At 42.5% G+C, this 22,896-nt stretch overlaps 1 protein-coding gene across 6 annotated transcripts in view; it reads left to right on the top strand.

The window, feature by feature from the left end:
• The window catches only part of EP400 (E1A binding protein p400), a 158,675-nt gene that overhangs the window by 122,427 nt on the left and 13,352 nt on the right, over nucleotides 1-22,896 (top strand). For 4 of the 6 annotated variants that reach the window (XM_068243443.1, XM_068243444.1, XM_068243442.1 and 1 more), the window contains exons 42-51: nucleotides 654-732; nucleotides 5,701-5,913; nucleotides 7,428-7,473; nucleotides 11,609-11,718; nucleotides 12,908-13,106; nucleotides 13,238-13,392; nucleotides 13,479-13,739; nucleotides 16,194-16,356; nucleotides 19,364-19,485; nucleotides 22,086-22,262. In XM_068243443.1, coding sequence (XP_068099544.1) covers nucleotides 654-732; nucleotides 5,701-5,913; nucleotides 7,428-7,473; nucleotides 11,609-11,718; nucleotides 12,908-13,106; nucleotides 13,238-13,392; nucleotides 13,479-13,739; nucleotides 16,194-16,356; nucleotides 19,364-19,485; nucleotides 22,086-22,262 — 1,525 coding nt within the window. The remainder of the gene's footprint in view (nucleotides 1-653; nucleotides 733-5,700; nucleotides 5,914-7,427; nucleotides 7,474-11,608; nucleotides 11,719-12,907; nucleotides 13,107-13,237; nucleotides 13,393-13,478; nucleotides 13,740-16,193; nucleotides 16,357-19,363; nucleotides 19,486-22,085; nucleotides 22,263-22,896) is intronic. The other 2 variants (XM_068243441.1, XM_068243445.1) reach the window with 1 other exon arrangement.

Raw genomic sequence — 22,896 nt, 5'->3', positions numbered from 1 at the left:
AGCGAGAAGGCGGCGATGGAACGCAAGGAAGAAGGTATGTATCCTGCCGCCGCTGCTGCCCGCTGCTGCCCGCTGCCCACACACGTTCACTAGCTGGAGGGGAGCGCAGAGGGGAGAGCCCCGAGGTGAGGGAGAGGGGGGAACTTCCCCTCTCCCCGCCGACTGTGGGCAAGGCTTTCCCCTCATGCTGCCACCCCTCCAGCCCCCAAAAAACGGCCCCGAGCGGGCCCCAGGGGGGGGGGGCTGGGCCCCCCCACAGGCGCAGGCGCTGCAGGGCCTACAGTTACGCCCCTGGGCAGAGGATCAGTAGGACAGCCAGGCAACTGGTATTGCTTTAAAGGAAATAAATATGGCAGCCTCCATATAACCCTCACCTTGGGTTCACTTTAAAAGTAAATAAATATGGCAGCCTCCACATTGGTCTCACAGGTATCCTTTAGGTGTTGGAGAAAAGTATGTGCCTGGCAGAAAAATGAATACATCTAAAGTTTTTACTATTTCCTTTTCTTTGCATTTATTTTTGTTTAAAACTTATTATTATTATTATTATTATTATTATTAATAATAATAATAATAATAATTTAATAATATTTTATAATAATGTAATAATTATCATATTTTTAATTTGGTGTGTAAATTATCTTTGTTTTCAGCGGAATAAATTATGATAAACCTTTGCCGCCTATCCAAGTGGCCTCTCTGCGCGCTGAGCGTATTGCCAAGGAGAAGAAGGTATGTTGCATGTATTGCACACAGAAGAATAGCTGACATACATTTCTGTTACTAAAAGGTTGTTCTACAGCTCCATACAATTTTTTAAATATCTGTTCAATTCAAGAATTGCAATCACTTTTTCTGGCTGATTGTTACATTTGAAAAATATGACCAATGTACCACACACATGTTCAATTTGTCCTAATTTTTTGCTAGGGTATGTATATTACTAAATTGACAATCTAACACACACCATACAATCTTTAGAGAAATTGAAGAGAAATTTCCAGCATTCCGGATCGATAGAAATCGAAAAAAAAAGGGAAATCCGATCGTATTTTTCAGTTGAATGACAAAAAAAGCTTTTGATTTTTATTCGGGAGGTCCAATCATATTGATCAAATTGCCGTAAAATCAAATCATTTTATTGTATCGTGTGTGGCCACCTTTATGGGGACTGTTTTGTAGAGCTTTGCGGTGGGTGTCCAGCACTGTTTTCTAGGTTTCCTGTCACTCCTGCTCCTCCTCCTAGCTGCTTTCTGGTGTCTGTGCACGGCTCCAGGCGTGCCCCGTGACCTGACACAGGAAGGTTAGAAGATGGTGCTGGACACTCACCGGTTGCTCGAGCAACCGGCAAGCACAAGGCACTGGACTGAGCTGGTTACTCGAGCAATCGGCAACCACAAGGCGCTGGACTGCGCCGATTACTCAAGCAACTGGCAAGTACAAGGCGCTGGACTGGGACGATTACTCAAGCAACTGGCAAGCACAAGGCGCTGGACTGGGCCGATTACTCAAGCAACTGGCAAGCACAAGGCGCTGGACTGAGCTGGTTGCTCGAGCAACTGGCAAGCACAAGGCGCTGGACTGAGCTGGTTGCTCGAGCAACTGGCAAGCACAAGGCGCTGGACTGAGCCGATTGCTCAAGCAACTGGCAAGCACAAGGCGCTGGACTGCGCCGATTGCTCAAGCAACTGGCAAGCACAAGGCGCTGGACTGCGCCGATTGCTCAAGCAACTGGCAAGCACAAGTCGCTGGACTGAGCTGGTTGCTCGAGCAACCATCAAGCTTGTGTATTCGGAGCTGAATACCAGGGAGTATACCGTAAATGTATGATTAAATGCATATAGTAGGTAAACCTTTCATACTTGTCCTGTCAGTATAATACTGTGGGAATGTCCTTGTTGTGTTTCATGCTGATAACTTAAAAATGTACAATCACTATGTTGTATATTCTATAGTGACAGGCACATTAAGGCCCCTTTCACACTGGCGCATTGTGTTACCCTGGTTTATCGCAGGGTAATGCTTTGCCAGTGAAAGTCTTTGGGGCATTTCATACCTGGTGCGGTGCAATGCGATCTGCTTGAAGTGCCTGATTCGCTGCCAAAGCAACAGCGCGTAAGTGGGCAACACGCATGGCGACGTGCGGTAAACCGGAAGTCATGTAAATCTATGGTGACACAGATTTTTTTTTATATATTTTTTGGAGTTTGCATTGCGGCATACATGCGCGGATGCATAACTTTCCACTTATGCTTTACACTTCCGCGCATTTTGTTTAGGCACAAGAAGTGAGCGCTAGAGAGCCTCACTTCCTGCTTGGCTTTCAGCCTGAAGGGGTAATACCACGCATTTCCGCAATAATCCCCGAAGGTTATTTTTAGTATTAAGGAGCGATGCGCTCATCGCACTGCAGCGCAGCTACAACGCCGCTTACCAGTGTAAACCTGCCCTAAAGGTTTAGTTAGTTATTGTTGGAAATTTCTGGAGGGATGTAGCGTTTCTAATACATATGGATTTTATACTCCAAAGGGTGTATGCTGTAAACTGTGTTAAGCAGAATAACATGCGTAAAGTCTTACCGCATGATGAGTAGAGCAGATTGCAATACATTACATGCAATGCAATGCATTACGCTCTACTACTCATAAGACTTAACGCACCTACCGTAATTCTACTTAACGCAGTTTAGTGCATACACCCCCAAACAACATGTTCTTTGACCCCATGGAATATGCTATTGTCAGGGTTAAAGCGGACCCAAATTAAAGTGAACCGAGCATCATTTTTAACACCCAGGGCAGCTCTATAGCAAATAAAAAATGCATTCTAAAAATGTGGTTTATTATTAAAAAAAACTTTAATTTTACCTCATTTTTTTACATCTAAGAGTTAAATTAGCCACTTTGTCCGACCGCAAAGGACCTGCGGTCCCTGAGCAGGAGATGGTAAAAACAGATAAGAAATTACCTCTTTAGACTTAATTGACCACAAACAAACCCCCATTGTACTTCAAACAGAAAACATCAGTTACAGTTGAAGAATGTCACACCTAGCCTGGATAACAGCACTTGTAAAACAGCAGGGGTTGAGCTTCTGAACAATGTCAGCCCTTGCAGCTATTTGAAGCCAAGAGCTGCTTGGATCCCTTTAAAAATACAAGATTTCAGAAATAAAATCTATTTTCTAAATTATAATAATAAATAGCAGCCTTTTTTCAGCTGCATGATGACAAATATAAAATAGTTTACATTTATTGGAGGAACTCCTCCCCTTCCGTTCAAATTGCCGGGATTTTTCCGGCAAACTGGTGGAGTAGATGGTGTCCGGCAATGGAGGAATTGCTAATGGCTGCCCCCAGTATAACCCTAGCTATGAAAAGAGAAGGGTGGAAAGCATGCACTGAAATGATCATAGGTTTGAAGGAGTGTTTATTTACCTTTGAATGTGTCAGAGTGGTGCAACTAAATATCTTTAATTAAAAAAAATGTTTGGTTTCGGTCCGCTTGAATACAAATGTTGTAAACCTAAAATTACTAGCAGTATTATGAACTATAGCTTTCGCCTGGAAATCATTTGATGTATCTATAAACCAAACAGTAGCCAATGTTGTTTTAGAATGTGTTAAGAAAATGTTACTAGCTCAAGGCTACCACATGCTATTATATACAGTAGTTATAGTATACTCTGATATAGTAAATGTCTGGATATAGTGAACTCAGTCCTCAGGTCCCAGCAACTGCGTCTGTATAAATATACAATGTATGACCAATTCTGATATAGTAAACTTTTGATATAGTAAACTACTTTACCTGGTACCTTGGAGTTTACTATAAAGAGATTCTACTTGTATTGTAGTAGACTAAAAAGTAAGCATTATACACACACTAGACTAAACTCGGCCATAGTCATCTCAGATAAGAATTTAGTATCTGTCCCTCCCATTACCCCGGATCTGTAAGTGACAGCAACAGTCTAAGACAGGGGTAGGGAAGGTTGGCTCTCCAGCTGTTAAGGAGCTACAAGTCCCACAATGCATTGCAGGAGTCTGACAGCCACACTCATGATTTATAAAGGCAAATGCATGCTGCGATTTGTAGTTTTATCACAGCTGGAGAGCCAAGGTTCCCTACCCCTGGTCTAAGACATTGTTCTCATCCAACGGAAGCCTGCCATGTCATTTGCTACACCGTTATTCCTCCACTCCATAGCAACAGTATTCGTTGGCTCAACTGTACCCAAGAGTCGTGTCTGTATGCGCTCATTCCCAATATTGTCACCCTATGGATTGAGTCCAGATCCGTACAGGTGACAGTTGTAGCTGTCATACCTCTTCCCTAAAACAACAGTATGCATTGCTAAACTGTACCCAAGAGTCGGGTCTGTATGCGCTCATGCCCAATATTGTCACCCTATGGATTGAGTCCAGATCCGTACAGGTGACAGTTGTAACTGTCATACTTCTTCCCTTAAACAACAGTATGCATTGCTAAACTGTACCCAAGAGATGTGTCTGTATGCGCTCATGCCCAGAATTGTCACCCTATGGATTCGTTCGGGTGACGGTTGTAGTACATGTATACACATCTTTTAGGTTCAGTAAAATCATCAAATCAAAAAAATATTTTTGAAAATGAAGACCTTCTGAATGTATGTTTAAATTATTTTGTCTGAAATATGAATCGAACATTGATCTGGAAAGGCCATTCTTTTGTCAGAAATAATGTGGACAGGGGGGAGTGGGTAGAAACAGCATGATTGGCATTCCCATGGATTTGTACTGCATTAATGAGAACCTGTAACAAAAAAAGTTCCCCTGGGGGGTACTCACCTCGGGAGGGGGAAGCCTCAGGGTCCCAATGAAGCTTCACCCTCCACTGTAGCTGCAGGCAATCCTGCGCTGGCTCCCCCCGAAGTGTCCCGGAATCCTCCCTCGAGAAGCCTGATAAGAGCTAATTTATTTACCTTTCCTGGCTCCAGCGGGGGCGCTGTTGCTGCTATTCGCTCGGAGATAGGCGAAAATAGCCGATCGCTATCTCCGAGCGGAGAGTCAATACTGCGCCTGCGCTGGAGCTGGGAAGGTAGATATTTACATCCCCGCTGTTCGGGAGCTTTATCTCCACTGCCGTAGGACCGAGGAGGACGGGGGAAGCCTCAATAGGATTCGGAGGCTTCCCCCACCCCAGGTGAGTACCCCCCAACGGAGGTTTTTCTCATTACAGGTTTTCTTTAAGCAGTAGAAAAACTTTTTTTCTGATCAATATTCTATCAGATGTCACTGAATTATTGTTTACCTAATCTAAAGCAAGCTCCTCAAACAGTAAATGGTGGTATTAAGCTGTAGGAAACTCTCATACGTATTTCTGGTTATATATGTTAAAGTAATAATAGGTATTTCTGGTTATATATGTTAAAGTAATATATTATTTTTGTCTTAAAAAAGCTTCAGAGCTTAATGTACAGCAAAACTAAATGTATAAACTTAGATCATGTTTATACATTTAGTAGGCCAATATCAATAGTCAGGCCAGCTGTCAATAGTCCTGTTTTCATGTTGGTGGTCCCACCACAATAGTCCTGAAACATATAAGTATCCATCTTGAGTCTCCCTACAAATGAATGAAACCAGACCATTCAACTGTTAGTTGCTTAGGTTAATTTTTAATGCCCTGACAACCAGCAATAACAATGCTTATATTATAGGCCCTAGTAGAGCAGCACCACAGAGCCCAGCAACAGACTGGTCCACAGACTCCACAGCAGCCACTCCAAAATGGACAGCAAGCATCAACTCCAACTGTGCAACCTGCCCAGGCACAACCTCAGCAACAGGTCGTCCAACCACAGGTTGTCCAACAGCCACAGACAGTAGTCGCCAGTCCAGTTGGCACAAGTGTGCCTACCACTGCAGTGCTGGTAAGTAACACCTTTTTCACACTGTAATAGTATACAGTATAGTACTAGGTTTACACAAGTGTAAGCACTTGAAGGATCACTGTTGCTAAATGACTACCCAGGAGATGTGTCTGTATGCGCTCATGCCCAGAATTGTCACCCTATGGCTAAATGGCTGACACACTTAACAAAATATTGTGTAAAACCTCTGCTTACATGCGCAAAACCTTTTGGATTGATGCCTTTCCACAAGTTTTTATGCAGGCTGCACAGCAAGGAAGAGAGACAGAGAAAATGTTGTGGTCAGTGCAACACAGATCCCGACTACCATCAAGAAAAATGAAAGGACAAAATTACTAGCACATCTCAGTTGGGACACCAGCCATGTGAGGTCGCTGCACATATTTTTGTCATGTCTGGGTCCAGGACAGTTCATAGGCCAAATAGTTATTAGCTCCCCCCACTTACTATAGCCACTGTATTAATATGCCACGCTTACTTTGACCTCACAATACATTTTATAACTCAGATATTAGTTGGCCATAAGCAAGAGCTCCTTGTGCCACATATGTGTCATTTATGCACCTAAAAAAAGGGGCTAAACTTGTAAACATACTAATACTAACAGCAAAGACTCATAACATTCAAACTAACTAGTGTTGCTGTTCTGCTTCAGATTTGGTGGGGGTTTTTTAAGCTTAGATTACAATTTTTTTTAGCTTAAATTAGCATTAACGGCATCTATAAAAAGAAGTTCTTCTACATCAAACAAGTAGAACACAACTCAACAAATGGTAATCCCAAAGCAGAACAGCAACATTGATAGCACCTTTTTAAGCAAGCATTGCTTGGTAAAAATCAATACAATATATTCTGTGTATTAACAAACCTTGACAGCTCTGTGCCCACAATAACATCTTAACAACTTAATGCAAAATGGTCATTTATAAACATCATAAGTGTGCACCAATTAGTGGAAATATGATGTTTAATAAATGCCCATTCTGCCAAAAAATGCACATGCATGCACCTGTTTTTAACCCCTGTGGAGGGGTGCTAAGTTTTTGAAACCCAGAAGAAAATACAATTATTAATTAACAAAATTAATGTTATGGAAAATGTTTTTGTTCACCTCCCCTTCTCCCCATAGTACCCAGCATAGTAGTGCTACAATTACGATACTGTCCCTCTATTATAGTTCCCTTGTCTCATAGTGTCTATATCGCCATTGATAGTATCCTGCATTATTGTGCATCTTTGCATTATTGCTATCTCATATCTCTCCTTTTAGTACACCTCCATACTATCGTATATTACCCCACATTTATATATGAGCGTATTTATTGTCTTAAGAGTCTTGTGCCCATGTGTTCTGTAATTGCAAATATAAGAGGGAAAGCAGATGACAACCTTTTGAATAATTAACAAATAATGGAAAAGGAAAAGGGTATAATATTACAATACAGTAGACAAAAGAGAGGATGGGCACTGTACCTTTACAAATCATGATATATGCATCATATTTCTTTTTGTAGGCCGGAACCATCAAGACCGCAGTAACAGGGGCAAGCATACAAGCTGGTAAGATGCATTATCCATTATATTAACCACTGTAAATAAAGGAATATGATTACTATTGCTCAATCTGGTCACTTGCAGTGGAACTGAGAAATGATTGCATATTTGTGAGCACTGCTGGACCTCTTCCCTATGATAATTATATGTATAGATATGTAGAACATTTTTGGGGTCATCTTGGGATTTCCTGACTTTTAACTTAAAGGGAACCTTAACTGAACGGGGGGTAAAGAGTTTCACTTACCTGGGGCTATTACCAGCCCCCTGCAGCAGTCCTGTGCCCTCGGAGCCGCTCTGGAATCCTCCGGTCCCCCGCTGTCACTTAGTTTTGTTTTTGACGACTCACCAGTCCGCCGACCGAGATGCATATTTTTGGACGCAATCCCTACTGCAATTAGTGCTGTTGCGGACCGCAACGCTTACAAAAATACGCGTTGCCGCATTCCGCACGCGTAGATATGCGGTCCGCAACAGCGCTAATTGCAGTAGGGAATGCGTCCAATAATATGCATGGCAAAGAAATGAGCAGTTAATAATATGCATGGCGGCCGGCCGACTGGTGAGTCGTCAAAAACGAAACTAAGTGACAGCGGGGGACCAGAGGATTCCAGAGCGGCTCCGAGGGCACAGAACTGCTGCAGGGGGCTGGTAATAGCCCCAGGTAAGTGAAACTCTTTACCCCCCGTTCAGTTAAGGTTCCCTTTAAACACTAAGTCAAATGTTAGACAGAACTGGCGTAATATAATTTTGTCAGAATGAGGGAGTCCTGCCTTTTTTTAGTGTATGATTAGTTGTGAGGTCAGTCTCCTCCTCTCGTTCTCATTTGAATTCCATGAAGTTGGAGAAAGTGGAGCAGAAAGGAAGATGGCAGAGGTCATCGTTTTAAAGGGGAACTGAAGAGAGAGGTATATGGAGGCTGTCATGTTTATTTCCTTTTAGACAATACCAGTTGCCTGGCAGCCCTGCTGATCCTCTGCCTCTAATACTATTAGCCATAGCCCCTGAACAAGCATTCAGCAGATCAGGTGTTTCAGTGGTTCAGACTTATAAGTCTGATCTGACAAGATTAGCTGCATGCTTGTTTCTGGTTTTAATCAGATACTACTGCAGAGAAATAGACCAGCAGGGCTGCCAGACAACTGGTATTGATTAAAAGGAAATAAACATGACAGCCTCCATATACCTCTCTCTTCAGTTCCCCTTTAAGAAAAAACATCCATTAGGCATTGTAGGGCCTTATAAGTATACTCTGAAAACTTGAAAAACATTGTCTTCTTGGATTGTGTTAGAAGCTAGGTTAAAAGGAGGAACTGTGTTCTTGGGCTGAAGGTGCTGGTAAATGATTCTCAAGTTTTATTTTCAAAGCCAAAAGACAGTACAGAAGGCTTCTTTCTGCTCAAGAAAGAGCATGAAATTAAAGACCACTATTGCGAAAAAAGTAGGCTTTAAAAATCTGACAGAACCAACAGGTTTTGGGCTAGTCCATCTCCTCATGGGGGATTATCAGGGTTTTCTTTGTTTTCAACAGCATTTTCTGAACAGCAGTTTAACTGCCAAAACAGTAAGAGCAGATCAGTCAAAACCAGCCTTATCAGCCTGCCGACAGACTGTACACACTGGCAAACTGTCAGCAGAACGGCCGACCCGCGGGAGGGTCTAACGACCGGTCGTTTGCAGGAATCCGACGTGTATACACGCCTTAAAATGGGTAGACTGACTGTTGTCATTAATAAATATGGGGTTTCAAGCAACTTGAATTGAAACCTAAAGTATAGCATGAGAATGCCCCGAAAGGAAAAACAAACACTTGTCATATGCCCCTTTCCGTTGACAGTTTTGGCTGCAAATGCTACCACCCCAAATTACATATAAGAGAAAAAGTAGCCCTGTAAGCAAAACTCTGTTGATCAGCAAAAGAAAATGTTCCAGATAATCAGAATCTTTAATTTATCAATCAGCAGCTGATAAATTTACACAGCTGCCAATTTATTGATCATCAGATCAGGATTCCGATAAGCCCTTGTACATTTCGGTATACTGATTAACAATTGTTTACATGCACGGCAAACTTTTTACTCCTCTTTTTACCAAGTGCTGCCATGTAGATATGGTAAGTGAGATGCTTATTTTCGGACTCTGTTTCAAACTACATGGAGCTTGAAAATTAGCCAGTCAAATTAGCTAGTCAATACCACTCCAAGCTACATGCAATTCATTACAAAATTGAAAAATGAACATCTCATTGATCACCTCTACTGCCATGTTTTCGAAGCCAGTGAGAATGTGGTTAGGAATGCTGTGCTAAAGCAGAAAGTGGAGGAGACATAGATTATTAGGGGGGGTCTATATAGCTGATATTGTGGTGAAAACCCTCCCACGGTGTGACGTCATGACCATGGTATTGACAGTTACCTGTCTGTTAATCTCATTGGATTGAGGGACATAAAGGCTGCCAAGCAACCAATATCTCCCTCTGTGCATATATACTGTATATATCTATATAAATAAACAACCTGTAGTGGCAGCCTGAAGGGGGAAGGTTGAGGTACCAATTGCCAAGGTGGGAGGGGCTGTTAGTTATCCTGTGGGCCCTGGTTCTCAGTCTAGAGGTGTGACGGAGATGCAGTGATGGCAGGGTTGTCTCAATGATTCTCTCCGCTGCTCTGATGACCCCCTGTAGTTTGTACCTGTCCCTTGCAGAGGCACCTATGTATCAGACGATGACAGTGGAGCAAAAGATTGATTCAATGTTGGCAGAGTAGCAGCTGGTCAATAGCTCCTGCGGCATTCCAATTTTTTTTTTAGTTGTCGCAGAATGAATCATTTTTGTTGAGCTTTTTCCTGGGTTTTGATGGTGTTCTTACCCCATCTAAGGTCATTGGTAATGGTAGTGCCAAGGAAACAAACAACATTTACTCTGGTGACTTCTATGGATACCAGGTTGAGTATGTGTTTGTGTTTTTCCTTAGAAAGTCCTTTGTTAATTCAACAGGTTTTGCTGCATTGAGGACGAGCTTGTCCTTGCACCATTAGCAGATTCTCTCAATCTCATGGCGGTACACTTGTTCTCCATTTTTGTCTACAATGTCAAGGAAGGAGGGTTATTTGCAAATGTGATTACTTTAACGGAGTTGTCTGCTGAGGTGCAGTTGTTTGTATACAGAGACAACAGGTTTGGGGGCAGTACACATCCTTGGGGGGCACTCGAGAGGCGAAACTGCATAGCTTAACTAGTTGTTTCCTGTGGTTAGGAAGTCCTTGGTCCAGGTGCATGGACCACGTTGGCGTGGACTCCATGTTGGATCAGGTTGTTATGCAGGATGTTTTGGCAAATGGTGTTGAAGACTGAGCTGAAGTCCAGGAAATAAATCCTGGAGTAGATGTCTGGCCCGCTGAGATGTTTCAAAATGTGTTCTAGGCTGATTTTGATGGTGTCATCCATGGACCTGTTTGCCCTATATTCCCTGGATGCAAACCGGAGTGGGTCAATGAGGTAATTGGTAGTGTGCGTTTCAGGTAGGACAGGACCAGTCTTTTAAGATGTTCATGACAGTGGGTGTTAGAGCAACAGGCCTAAAGTTATTGTTCTCTATATCTACTATCCTAAAAGGGAACTGAGATGGGTGTGGATTTTTTGAGGCAGGCAGGTACTTTGCATTCTGCTAGATATTTGTTGAATATGGTGGTGAGGATGGACGTCAGCTGGCTTGCCCAAGTTCGCAGGCAGATTGATGACACGCTGTTCAGGCCTGAGGATTTTCTAGGGTTTCCTAGAGTTTCAGAAGATTTGTCTGCCTCCTTCATACGTCTGCCTCCTGGACTGCCACCGGCACGGAGGAGGCTAGTGTAAATGTTTTTACTGCGGCATCTTTTAGCACAGATTGGGTTGGTACTCAAATCTGTAGTAGGACTTTTTTAGTTCCTCGGCTAATTCGATGTTTGGGATCACATGTTGAGCGGGTTTTGACGTTAGTGGCTGCTCTCAGGTCTTTCCAGACTTCCCTTTGGTTGTTGGCCCAGAGTCTTAGTTTGTCAGGGTATTCCTTTTTTGCTGCTTTTAGTAGGCTCTTATCTGTCTTTGTACTGTATAAAGGCTGGGGATTTTATTTCTCAATAACATGCACTGTTGTCTTTGCAGCTGCAGTCAGTGGAAATGTTATTGTGAACACCGTTGCGGGTGTGCCGTCTGCTACGTTCCAACCTATCAATAAAAGGCTGGCATCTCCTGTCATACCTGGGACACTTGCTGTAAGTAATTACACTCGGCTAGTTTCTATTCACTGTGGTGGTTAAATGAATAATATCCAACTAACAACATTGCACCATATTTGGTATACCTAAAAAATGACAATGTACAGTTAAGTGATACCTCGTACTGGCCAAAAAAGTATGGCTCCAAGCTTCAGAGACAGGATGTATGTAGGCATTTTATAATAAAGAAACTGACATGTTTAGAGATAGTATTAGTCTTTAGTCAGGGCTATCAGTTTATGTGTTCAACACAATAGCATCATTACTGATCTGACTCTCCACTGTTAAAGTGTACCTGAGATGGGCTATTTAAAATATTTTATACTTACCCGCGGCCTCCTCCAGCATAGATGTGTCTTTCACTGCCCTCCTGAGTGCCTCTGTTCACCTGGTATCAGTCCTGGTACTCTGGCTCAGTTATGCCAGACGGCTCTTAATGTTGATGTGCGGAAGGGCCGCACATGTGTAGATGAGCCGACTGGAGCAACTGAGCCAGATTACCGGGACCGATACCAGGTGCACGAAGCACTTGGGAGGATTCCGGAGAATGCATCGGTGCTCATGGGGCTGGAGGAAGCCCCTTTAAATATTCTGCCAAGGATTCAGAAAACAAATTCCTTAGAATGGTAGCTCTGACCAAAACACCTGAACTGTGTAATGGTGCCCATACATGGTACAATTTTTTTTCATTTTTTTTTAAATTAGATAATTTTGTTAAATCGAATATAAAGAGTTTTCCAACATGTCCGATCAGATTTTTTTTTATTGAAAAAACGGGATAAACATTCATTTTTCTTGATTGAAAGAAAAAAAAGATTATTTTTGACTTTCATTAGATTCGATCGTTTTAGTCGAATAAATGGTAAAATCAAACATTTTAATTCTGCCGTGTCTGGGCACCATAAGGCTTGTAGTTGTCATCTAAACAGCCAATGAAAGCTATCATTTAATTCTACACTTCACACTCCAGCTGACATGAAGAACTGCGATGGCTGGGAGTCCTTGCACAGGTTAAATTTGTTCCGATTGCTGTTTTAAAACAAGGAAATGGAATAAACTCCCTGCCAAGAGATTTCTGCATGGTACACTGAGAACAGGATGTCTATTTTCTAATAGCACGGTTTCCAAACATTCAGGATTGATTTTGAGGCTTTGCCTGAGTTAATTACATCTATTTCCCCATTAGGCTCCTGGAGGAACGCCACAGGTTGTTCATACTCAGCAGAGAGCAGTAGCTACTTCTGCTTCACCTGCCGAAATGGTGACTATAGCAACAAATCAGGGAGTGCGAGCAGTAACGCCAGTGACTGGTGGAGCTGTGGTGTGCAGCAGCATCACGCCTGTGCAGACACAGGCCCGCTCTATTGTTACCCAGGTGACAACAGGTATGGGGATACTTTCTATGCTTTCCTTTACCCCACATTCTATCTCTTTTCTGGTCCTTGCCATTGTGTTTCCTATTACACTGTCATTTTCTGCCATATCTTCCATGACATGCTCTCTCTTTTCTTATCAGCCACCACTGCTGGAGTTCAGCTTGCCGGTAAAACCATCACACAAGCCCAGCTTCAGCTTCTTCGCCAGCAGCAGGCTGCCCAGGTTCAGGTTCCTCAGATGCAGGCTCAGGCACAGTCTCCCGGCCAGATAAAAGCAGTTGGCAAACTCTCTCAGGTAAATTTACCAGAACAACATTCAGAGCTTTAGAAAGTTGTTTGCCCATCATTTATTGCATTAATGTTTCTCTAATTAACACACAGGACCATATACTAAAACTACAGAAGCAGAAAATGCAGATTCCACAACAGACGACTCAGGCAGTGCCTCAACAACAGCAGCAGCAACAACAGCCGCAGCCACCCCAGCAGGGAGGACCCCAGCAATCCTCAGTGCAGGGTCAGCAGCAACCACAGCAGCCACAGCCTCAACAACAGGCACAGCAGCTTGCTGCAGTCACTGCACCACGAGGTGGCGCTGTCCTCACTGGTGCCACTGTTGCCAATCTACAGGTGGCCAGGCTGGTAGGTTTGAACATAATTTAGTGCTTTACTATATTGATATGTACAGATGCACGTTTCCTCAATGCCTATAGATCCTTTGTTATTTTACATAAAATCCCAGTCTATATCTCCTAGTTATAGTTTAAAAATAAAAAATAAATGTGTTTTTTAATTTCAATATGAGCTACATGGGAATACATAAGGCTTAGCTTTAGACAGAGATTAAACTGACAATTCTTCAGCATCATAATGCACATTTAAAGGCTGAAAGCTACTCTATAACACTGTACATTTCCTATACAAAATACCCTGCGGAGTAGGCTAGATACTCACAAGTAGTCATTGATACATATACATTTACTAGCAGTAGATCATATGTGTCTAAATATTCACAATCCATCCCTAAATGCTGTCAAATTTGTATCTCTTGGAAATATTTCAATCTGTAATGCTGGACAGCAGCCATGGCGGTGGAATGCAAATAATTCCAACCTGTATGCAAATTTTATGCAGCTTGAAACCCAATCAAAGGTCTGCCCAGGTCTAAACTGCATGTAATTTGCATTCAATCTGCATGCACGCTGGAAGTATTTGCATCTCATTGACCATTGGTGCTAGGAAGTAAATGCAAGATAAGTCCATAGGGAACAAGAGTACATAGTTATAAGCTACCAAGTCGGAAAGCGTGTTCTTTGTGAGTGTAGGGGTTTATCTACAGTAGTAAGGCAAGTATTGTGTGTACAAAAGGTGCAGGTTAATCCAACAGGTGGCACCATATTAAAAACATTTATTTGCAATATTGAATTTACTCTAGTGAAGAGAGGTGGTATTAGCTAAGACTGGTTTTCACTGAAAACAATATAAGGAAATATCTGTTGAAGAGGTTTTAAATAATTGTCATTTGTAAAACTGACCAGCTACTTCAAATTTTACATCCTGGTGGTTTTCAAATCAAGCTAAAAGAAGTACGTATGTTTGTGGGAAATTTTCCAGTGTTACATAGTTATTTTGGTTGAAAAAAGACATACGTACAACATAAGTACAACACCAGCCTACTCCCTCACATATGCCTGTTGATCCAGAGGAAGGTCCAATTAGCCCCAAAAGGGAAAAACATTCTTTCCCGACTCCAGATGGCAATCAGATAACATCCCTGGATCAACATCATTGGGCATTACCTAGTAATTGTAGCCATGGATGTCTTTCAACGCAAGGAAAGCATCTAAGCCCCCTTTAAATGCAGGTATAGAGTTTGCCATAACGACTTCATGTGGCAATGCATTCCACATCTTAATCACTCTTACTGTAAAGAACCCGTTCCTAAATAAATGGTTAAATGCAGTTAACTACAGGAGAGAACCAGGATCCCCTAGCGCAGTATGTACAGTAATGCAGCACGGAAATACAACAAATAGGGTACTCACATGGGTTGCAGAACAGCAACCACAGATTATGGCATGAAGGTGGTGGCTCCAGCCACCGGTAGAGGGTTGACTTGCTAAACAATTGCCGAAACTGGGTGGATGCCTGCGAAATGCATTTTCCAGTGTTTTTGAATAAATGATGTTTGTATCTTGTATCAGTCCCCGTCTGGGGGTAAGTTTTCATTGCCTTTTGAACTGTTTTTAATCATTTTACACATCCATTGGAGCTCCTCCAGAATGCCTGTGCTTAAAGTAGAATTCCAATCAAAATGTTCTTAGATGTGGACAGGATATGGAGAGTATGGGACATGTGCCAGGCTTATTATTTATTTATTTTAAGTATTTATATTACGCAGCGCTGTACAGAGTATATTGTCTTGTCACTAACTGTTCCTCTGAGGGGCTCACAATCTAATCCCTACAATAGCCATATGTCTATGTATGTATCGTGTAGTGCATGTATCATAGTCTAGGGCCAATTTAGGGGGAAGCCAATTAACTTATCTGTATGTTTTTGGAAAGTGGGAAGAAACCTGAGTGCCCGGAGGAAACCCACACAGACACATGTAGAACATACAAACTCCTTACAGATGTTGACCTGGCTAGGATTTAAACCGGGGACCCATCTTTGCAAGGCGAGAGGGCTAACCACTACGCCACCGTGCTGCTCTGTGTTCTCCATTCTGGAAAAATGTCATCACTTACCCCTCTCAGTCATCCCATTACTGAGACAGAAGGTGACCAGGGACAATTAAAAATTCCCAGATGTCCTTATACTACTCCATGCTACCAAAACAGTGCCCCCATTACAGAAAACTTCCCATCTGTTTCTGGTGACCCATTCCCTGGCACAGGAAGTGAGTGTAAATTTCCTCCAGCTGAGACACAGACAGGAAGCCAAACCTAGTTATAAGTATGTCCCACTTCAAAATAGTAATTAAAAAACTTCAAAATTTGAATTCAAAAACTTCAAAAGTTCTGTTTTTAAAATATATAAGTAACCTCTACAGTATTGATTGCAGCAAACCTCTAACTGCCTTTTTTTTAACAGCTTCAAGCCCAGGGCCAAATCCAAGCTCAGCCAGGCCAAGCAGCACAAGTGGCCCTTGCTAAACCTCCAGTGGTCTCTGCTGTTGTGTCCACTGGGGTGACCACCCTCCCAGTCACTGTAGCAGGAATTAGTGTTGCTATTGGCCAGCCACCGAAAGTGGCAGGTAATGTCTTGCAAAACCGTATATTCTTTTCTTTAATAACACATTGATAGATGACACCTCACCACTTGCTGGTCTGATTTTTTTTTTATTTTTTTTTTCATGTTTATAGATCTGTTTATGAATAAAATCTCCTTTTATATCTGGGTTTAATGCTTTTCAATGACTTCTAGCTGTTCTTTAAGGTACGTACACACGCACTACGGAAGCCAACGACGGGTCCATCAGATCCTCCCGCTGGGCGGACTTTCAGCTGACATTAGTGCGTTTGTACGCACTGTCGGCGGACTGATAAGGCTGTTCCTGAATGATCCATTGAGCAGATCGTTCAGGAACAGCCTTATCAGTCCGCCGACAGTGCGTACAAACGCACTAATGTCGGCTGAAAGTCCGCCCAGCAGGAGGGTCTGATGGACCCATCGTTGGCTTCCGTAGTGCGTGTGTACGCACCTTTAGACCCTGTCCTCCCACCAACAGCGCATGTTTTGTGGAGGTAGTTAATCAGCATTAGGGATGGTCAATGAGATGAAAATAATTTTGAATTGATGCAGGATTATGCAAATTTTATGCAGCTTGAAATTGGACCAATTAAATTTACCTCAGCAGCATTTGATTGGCTGCTGCATAAATTTGCATACAGAACTTGCATAATGCTGCATCAACTCAAAATTATTTGCATTCATCATCTCTAATCAGCATTGCTGGGACACCAATTACCCCACCTATGAATGGTTCTGTTTTTTTGCAAAATATGCACTGTTGGTGGGCCTTGCGGACAGCGTTGGGGAAGTGAACTGAATTGTGACCATGCAAGGACTTCTTCACACGCCACTGTATTGGTGCTTCTTTTGCATTCGTTTTGTCACTGGGAAAATGAGTGCCTTGGTTCCCTACAAGAGTGAAAGTGTACTCAGGGTTTTGTTGGCCTATTCTGGCATTCATGTGAATAAACCCTAAATAGAGGGGCTGCAGGAAGCCCCGGGTAAGTAGAGCATTGGGGGGGGGGGGGGGGATTTCCCCGATTACTCCTTTAAAGAGAATCTGTATTGTTAAAATCGCACAAAAGTGAACATACCAGTGTGTTAGGGGACATCTCCTATTACCCTCTGTCACAATTTCACCGCTCCCCGCCGCATTAAAAGTAGTCAAAACAGTTTTAAAAAGTTTGTTTATAAAAAAACAAAATGGCCACCAAAACAGGAAGTAGGTTGATGTACAGCATGTCCACACATAGAAAATACATCCATACACAAGCAGGCTGTATACAGCCTTACTTCTGAATCTCAAGAGATCACTTGTGTGTGTTTACCTTCTGTCCCCTTCTTCTCTCATGCACTGAACATTACAGGCTTCCTGCAGACAGCTCTGCCTGTGCCTGTGTTTGTAATTCCTCAGTATGTGTCAGCCAGCTACTTTCACAGCCTAAAGGTGGCCATACACTGGTCGATGTGCCATTAGATCGACCAGCTGACAGATCCCTATCTGATCGAATCTGATCAGAGAGGGATCGTATGGCTGCCTTTACTGCAAACAGATTGTGAATCGATTTCAGCCTGAAACCGATTCACCATCTGCTGAGCTGCTCCTGCCGCCTGTCCCCCCCCCCCCCCCCCCCGTATACATTACCTGATGCTGGCTCCGGGTCCTCTTCTCCGCATTGCACGGCTCTGTTCCGGCTCCATTACGGCGCTTCCTGTGTTACTCCGTGACCAGGAAGGTTAAATAGAGCGCCCTCTATTTGAACTTCCTGGTCACTGCAGTGACACAGGAAGCGCCAGGATGGATGGAGCCGGAACAGAGCCGTGCAGTGCGGAGAAGACGCCCGGGAGCCAGCCTCAGGTAATGTATACTTGATCGGATCGGCCGCCGCTAGCGACGCGCACTTTACCCGCGGGCGATCGAGGGTAATTTCCCGCACGGCGCGATCGACGGACCGATCCGATTTCGGGAGGAAATCGGATCGGCGGCTGCGTTTACCGCGAACGATTGGCAGCAGATTCGATCCCAGAATCGAATCTGCTGTCGAAACGGCCGGGAATCGAGCCAGTGTATGGCCTGCTTAACAGAGGATTTTTATCCAGCTCTCTTCTATCACTGATAAGATAGCAGAGAAGCTGCTGGCTTATGTAAATAAAACACACACTGGAGTGTGCATAGAGGAACAGTTCAACACTGAAGAACTTGGCAGCCTTCCAGACACAGGCCGACAAGTCTGACAGGGGAAAGATACATTGATTTATTACAGAGATGGTTATAGTAGAAAGAGCTACAGTAAGCCAGAACACATAAGAATAGGTTTAGGAACTTGTAGGATGGTAGAAAAAACGTTGTAATTTTTGTTACAGAGTCACTTTAAGTACTTTACCTTGGTGACAGAGATATTTATAATATAGGATTGTTTCTATTTAAGACATTTCATCTTCTGTTCTTCAACTTGATCTTAAAGGACCAGTATTGTGAAAAATGTAAAATACAGTACATACTGTGCACTGTAAATCTATTTTTTCCTATGAAATTTTCACTTTCAGTAGATAGTAAAAAGCTGACAGATCTGACAGATTTTGGACTATTCTATTTTCTCTCGGCGGATACTCAGGATTTCCTTTATTTCCTTCATTCTTTACAAAAACAACCCTTGAAAAGGATCTATACAAAGATGCAGCCCGACCTTCTAACTCCCTAGCACACTACTCTGGCAGTTGGACTGAGCAACTGCTGTTCAGTAAGTGCTTTTGTATATATAGTAATACTTGAGAATCCCCACAAGGAGATGGACTAGTACAAAATCTGGCAGATTTTTACTGCCTTCTGTAAACTACAGCAACATAGCAAAACATAATTTATAAAGCATTTCACTCACAGACAATTTTATGCATTTTAAATGTTACACGTTTTCACAATATTTGTCCTTTAATTGAGTTGTGTATTATTCACCCCTGATTTCCATTATTTTTTAACTTGCTAATGGATCTAAAGACTTAAGAAGCATTCTGATTTGTTTGTGTTGCAGGTGGGCAGACAGTAGTTGCTCAGCCCTTAAATGTGCAGCAACTTCTGAAACTAAAACAGCAGCAGCAAAAAGCCCTACAGTCCAGCACAGCTCCTACACAGACTGCTGTCCAGCAACAGAAGGTAAAGAGATTCTGGACTTGCTACTCTTCAACTTATAGTCCCTTAAAATGGGAGATGGTTCTGTCACCCATTTACAAGTGCCAGCTTCCCTACAATACCACTGTATGTTTCCATTATATGTGAGATAATACATCACTAAAGGCAAGCTCTACTAAGCACTAGCTAGATCTAAAATGGCCAGACATATTAAGGTTGGATCACATGGTTGGCTGAGGAGTGCTGTGATCACCACCTGATAGTGACTTTGTGGAATGGGCCAGGCATTTACATGTGACAGTAGTGTTTAGGACTGGTGATTGGATGCATGCATTGTAACATCTGTCAGCAACATGGGGCATCTGTTTACTGCTCACTTATCATACCACATTTCATATGCAGACACAAGCGCCATTACGCACTCCTAGGGCTTCTGGTTCACCATGAGCTTGTTGGGCAATCTAAAATTTAATAAACATCTGATTCTTTTCACAGATGCAGATAGAAAAAAAATAACAACATAACCTAAAAAAAAGAATTTTCACCCACCTCTAAAATATACTTATAAAAATCAGTTTCTCCTTTGCACACCAAACTTATTGTCCTCCATTTAAGATCAGTTGTCATGATTTTGATAAGCCCACCATAAAAGACTACATGAAGTCTTAGTTTAATGTTGTCAGAATTAACCTTAAAGATTCTGAGGCCAAATGGAAAATGGGTTAAGGTCAGATGAGACCAAAATCAAACTGTTTTCCCTCAAACCAAATGGCATATCTGGTGGAAAGCCAATGCAGCTACCCAAACACAGGATATCCACAGCAAGACATGGAGGTAGTAGCATCCTGTTGTGGTAGTGTTCCTACACAGGAGGAACAGGGGCACTTATCATGATTTACAGCGCCACGGAAGATGCTGATACTATATAAATCAGCAATCATGATAGAAGGAAGCATGGATGATGCATTATCCTCTCAAATACTATCAATCTCTTAAAGAAAACTGGCTACATTCTTCATTTTAGGCTGCAAAGCCGCATAATATAAATACATTTTGATGTGAATTATTCTTTTCTATACTCACTGTAGCTTTTCTACCATTGCACTAATAGTGTGTAGTCCACTTTATAGTAACTCATCTGTGTATGTAGTCCTGAATAGTCATATACTGTACCATATCATGAATTATTTTACATACAGTGGCTTGCAAAAGTATTCGGCCCCCTTGAAGCTTTCCACATTTTGTCACATTACTGCCACAAACATGAATCATTTTTATTGGAATTCCACATGAAAGACCAACACAAAGTGCTGTACACATGAGAAGTGGAACGAAAATCATACATGATTCCAAACATTTTTTACAAATAAATAACTGCAAAGTGGGGTGTGCGTAATTATTCAGCCCCCTTTGGTCTGAGTGCAGTCAGTTGCCCATAGACATTGCCTGATGAGTGCTAATAACTAAATAGAGTGCACCTGTGTGTAATCTAATATCAGTACAAATACAGCTGCTCTGTGACAGCCTCAGAGGTTGTCTAAGAGAATATTGGGAGCAACAACACCATGAAGTCCAAAGAACACACCAGACAGGTCAGGGATAAAGTTAATGAGAAATTTAAAGCAGGCTTGTGCTACAAAAAGATTTCCAAAGCCTTGAACATCCCACGGAGCATTGTTCAAGCGATCATTCAGAAATGTAAAGAGTATAGCACAACTGTAAACCTACCAAGACAAGGCTGTCCACCTAAACTCACAGGCCGAACAAGGAGACGCTGATCAGAAATGCAGTCAAGAGGCCCATGGTGACTCTGGACCAGCTCCAGAGATCTACAGCTCAGGTGGGGGAATCTGTCCATAGTACAACTATTAGTCATGCACTGCACAAAGTTGGCCTTTATGGAAGAGTGGCAAGAAGCCATTGTTAACAGAAAAGCATAAGAAGTCCCGTTTGCTGTTTGCCACAAGCCATGTGGGGGACACAGCAAACATGTGGAAGAAGATGCTCTGGTCAGATGAGACCAAAATGGAACTCTTTGGCCAAAATGCAAAACGCTATGTGTGACTGAAAACTAACACTGCACATCACTCTGAACACACCATCCCCACTGTCAAATATGGTGGTGGCAGCATCATGCTCGGGGTGCATCGCTTCAGCAGGGACAGGGAAGCTGGTCAGAGTTGATGGGAAGATGGATGGAGCCAAATACAGGGCAATCTTGGAAGAAAACCTCTTGGAGACTGCAAAAGACTTGAAACTGGGGCGGAGTTTTACCATCCAGCACACCCCACTTTGCAGTTTGGAAAATGTTTGGAATTATGTATGATTTTCGTTCCACTTCTCACGTGTACACCACTTTGTATTGGTCTTTCACGTGGAATTCCAATAAAATTGATTCATGTTTGTGGCAGTAATGTGACAAAATGTGGAAAACTTCAAGGGGGCCGAATACTTTTGCAAGCCACTGTAGGTTGCGCAATTGATTGTAGCAATACATGGAAATGTTTTACTTTTAAAAGTAAACTTCTACTTTACATAAAGATTTTATGGTAACTTAGATATGCAGCAAGAATGAGGCAGTTTCTTTATATAGTGGTATCACCCTTTTTTGTGCTTCAAATCAGATAACAGCTCAGCAAGTAACCGTCCAAGCTCAACAACAGCAGCAGCAACAATCTCAACAGCAGAAACTGACATATACCACTCAGCCAGCCATTAAAACCCAGTTCCTGACCACTCCAATCACTCAGGCCCAGAAATCACCTGGAGCACAGCAAGTGCAGGCGCAGATTCAGGTACAGGTAACTGCAGGCTTTGATTTCTAATATTAGCTATGTGTTCTGTTAAAAGATGCATTCCATTTAGTTCTGATACTTCCTGATTCTAAGCTGGGAGGTGGAAGTATCAGAACTAAATAGAATGCACCCCACCATGCTGTCCAGTGCTGAAATGGTGGTGAATGCTGCTGTTCAGGTTCCAAACCATGTGGTCTCAAATTCGAATACCAACACTAGATATATGTTTAAAGTCAAGTGAAAGTATCAAATGAAAGTATCTTTGCTTGTCTGTTATCCTACAGACATTGCTGAAAAAATCCACATGTATTTCTATACTGCGTTGACAATGGGAGTGATTCTCCTCCTTTTGTTGTTGACCAGCAAAACTACACATTGACACCAACCTTCGGGATTCAGCATTGTCAGCTGGGTATTTGCAGTTAATAGTCACTGCTAAACATCATGGAAATTGTAGTCTTATGTCCAACAAACAGTTGATATCACAGGCAGGACTAACCCCTTCCAGTTCCCCTGCTGTCATAATCATGCAGTAGCGTCAAGTCTCGTACACGTTTGATTAAAAACGTTGAAAAACAGATGATAAACGACAGACGTACAGTAATCGTTCAAATGTCATTGCAAAATTAGCACTGAACAG

Source organism: Hyperolius riggenbachi, chromosome 1 (assembly GCF_040937935.1).
Source record: "Hyperolius riggenbachi isolate aHypRig1 chromosome 1, aHypRig1.pri, whole genome shotgun sequence".
NCBI lineage: Eukaryota > Metazoa > Chordata > Amphibia > Anura > Hyperoliidae > Hyperolius > Hyperolius riggenbachi.
The sequence above is the reverse complement of the archived record's forward strand: the minus strand, read 5'-3'. Positions and strand labels throughout refer to the sequence as shown.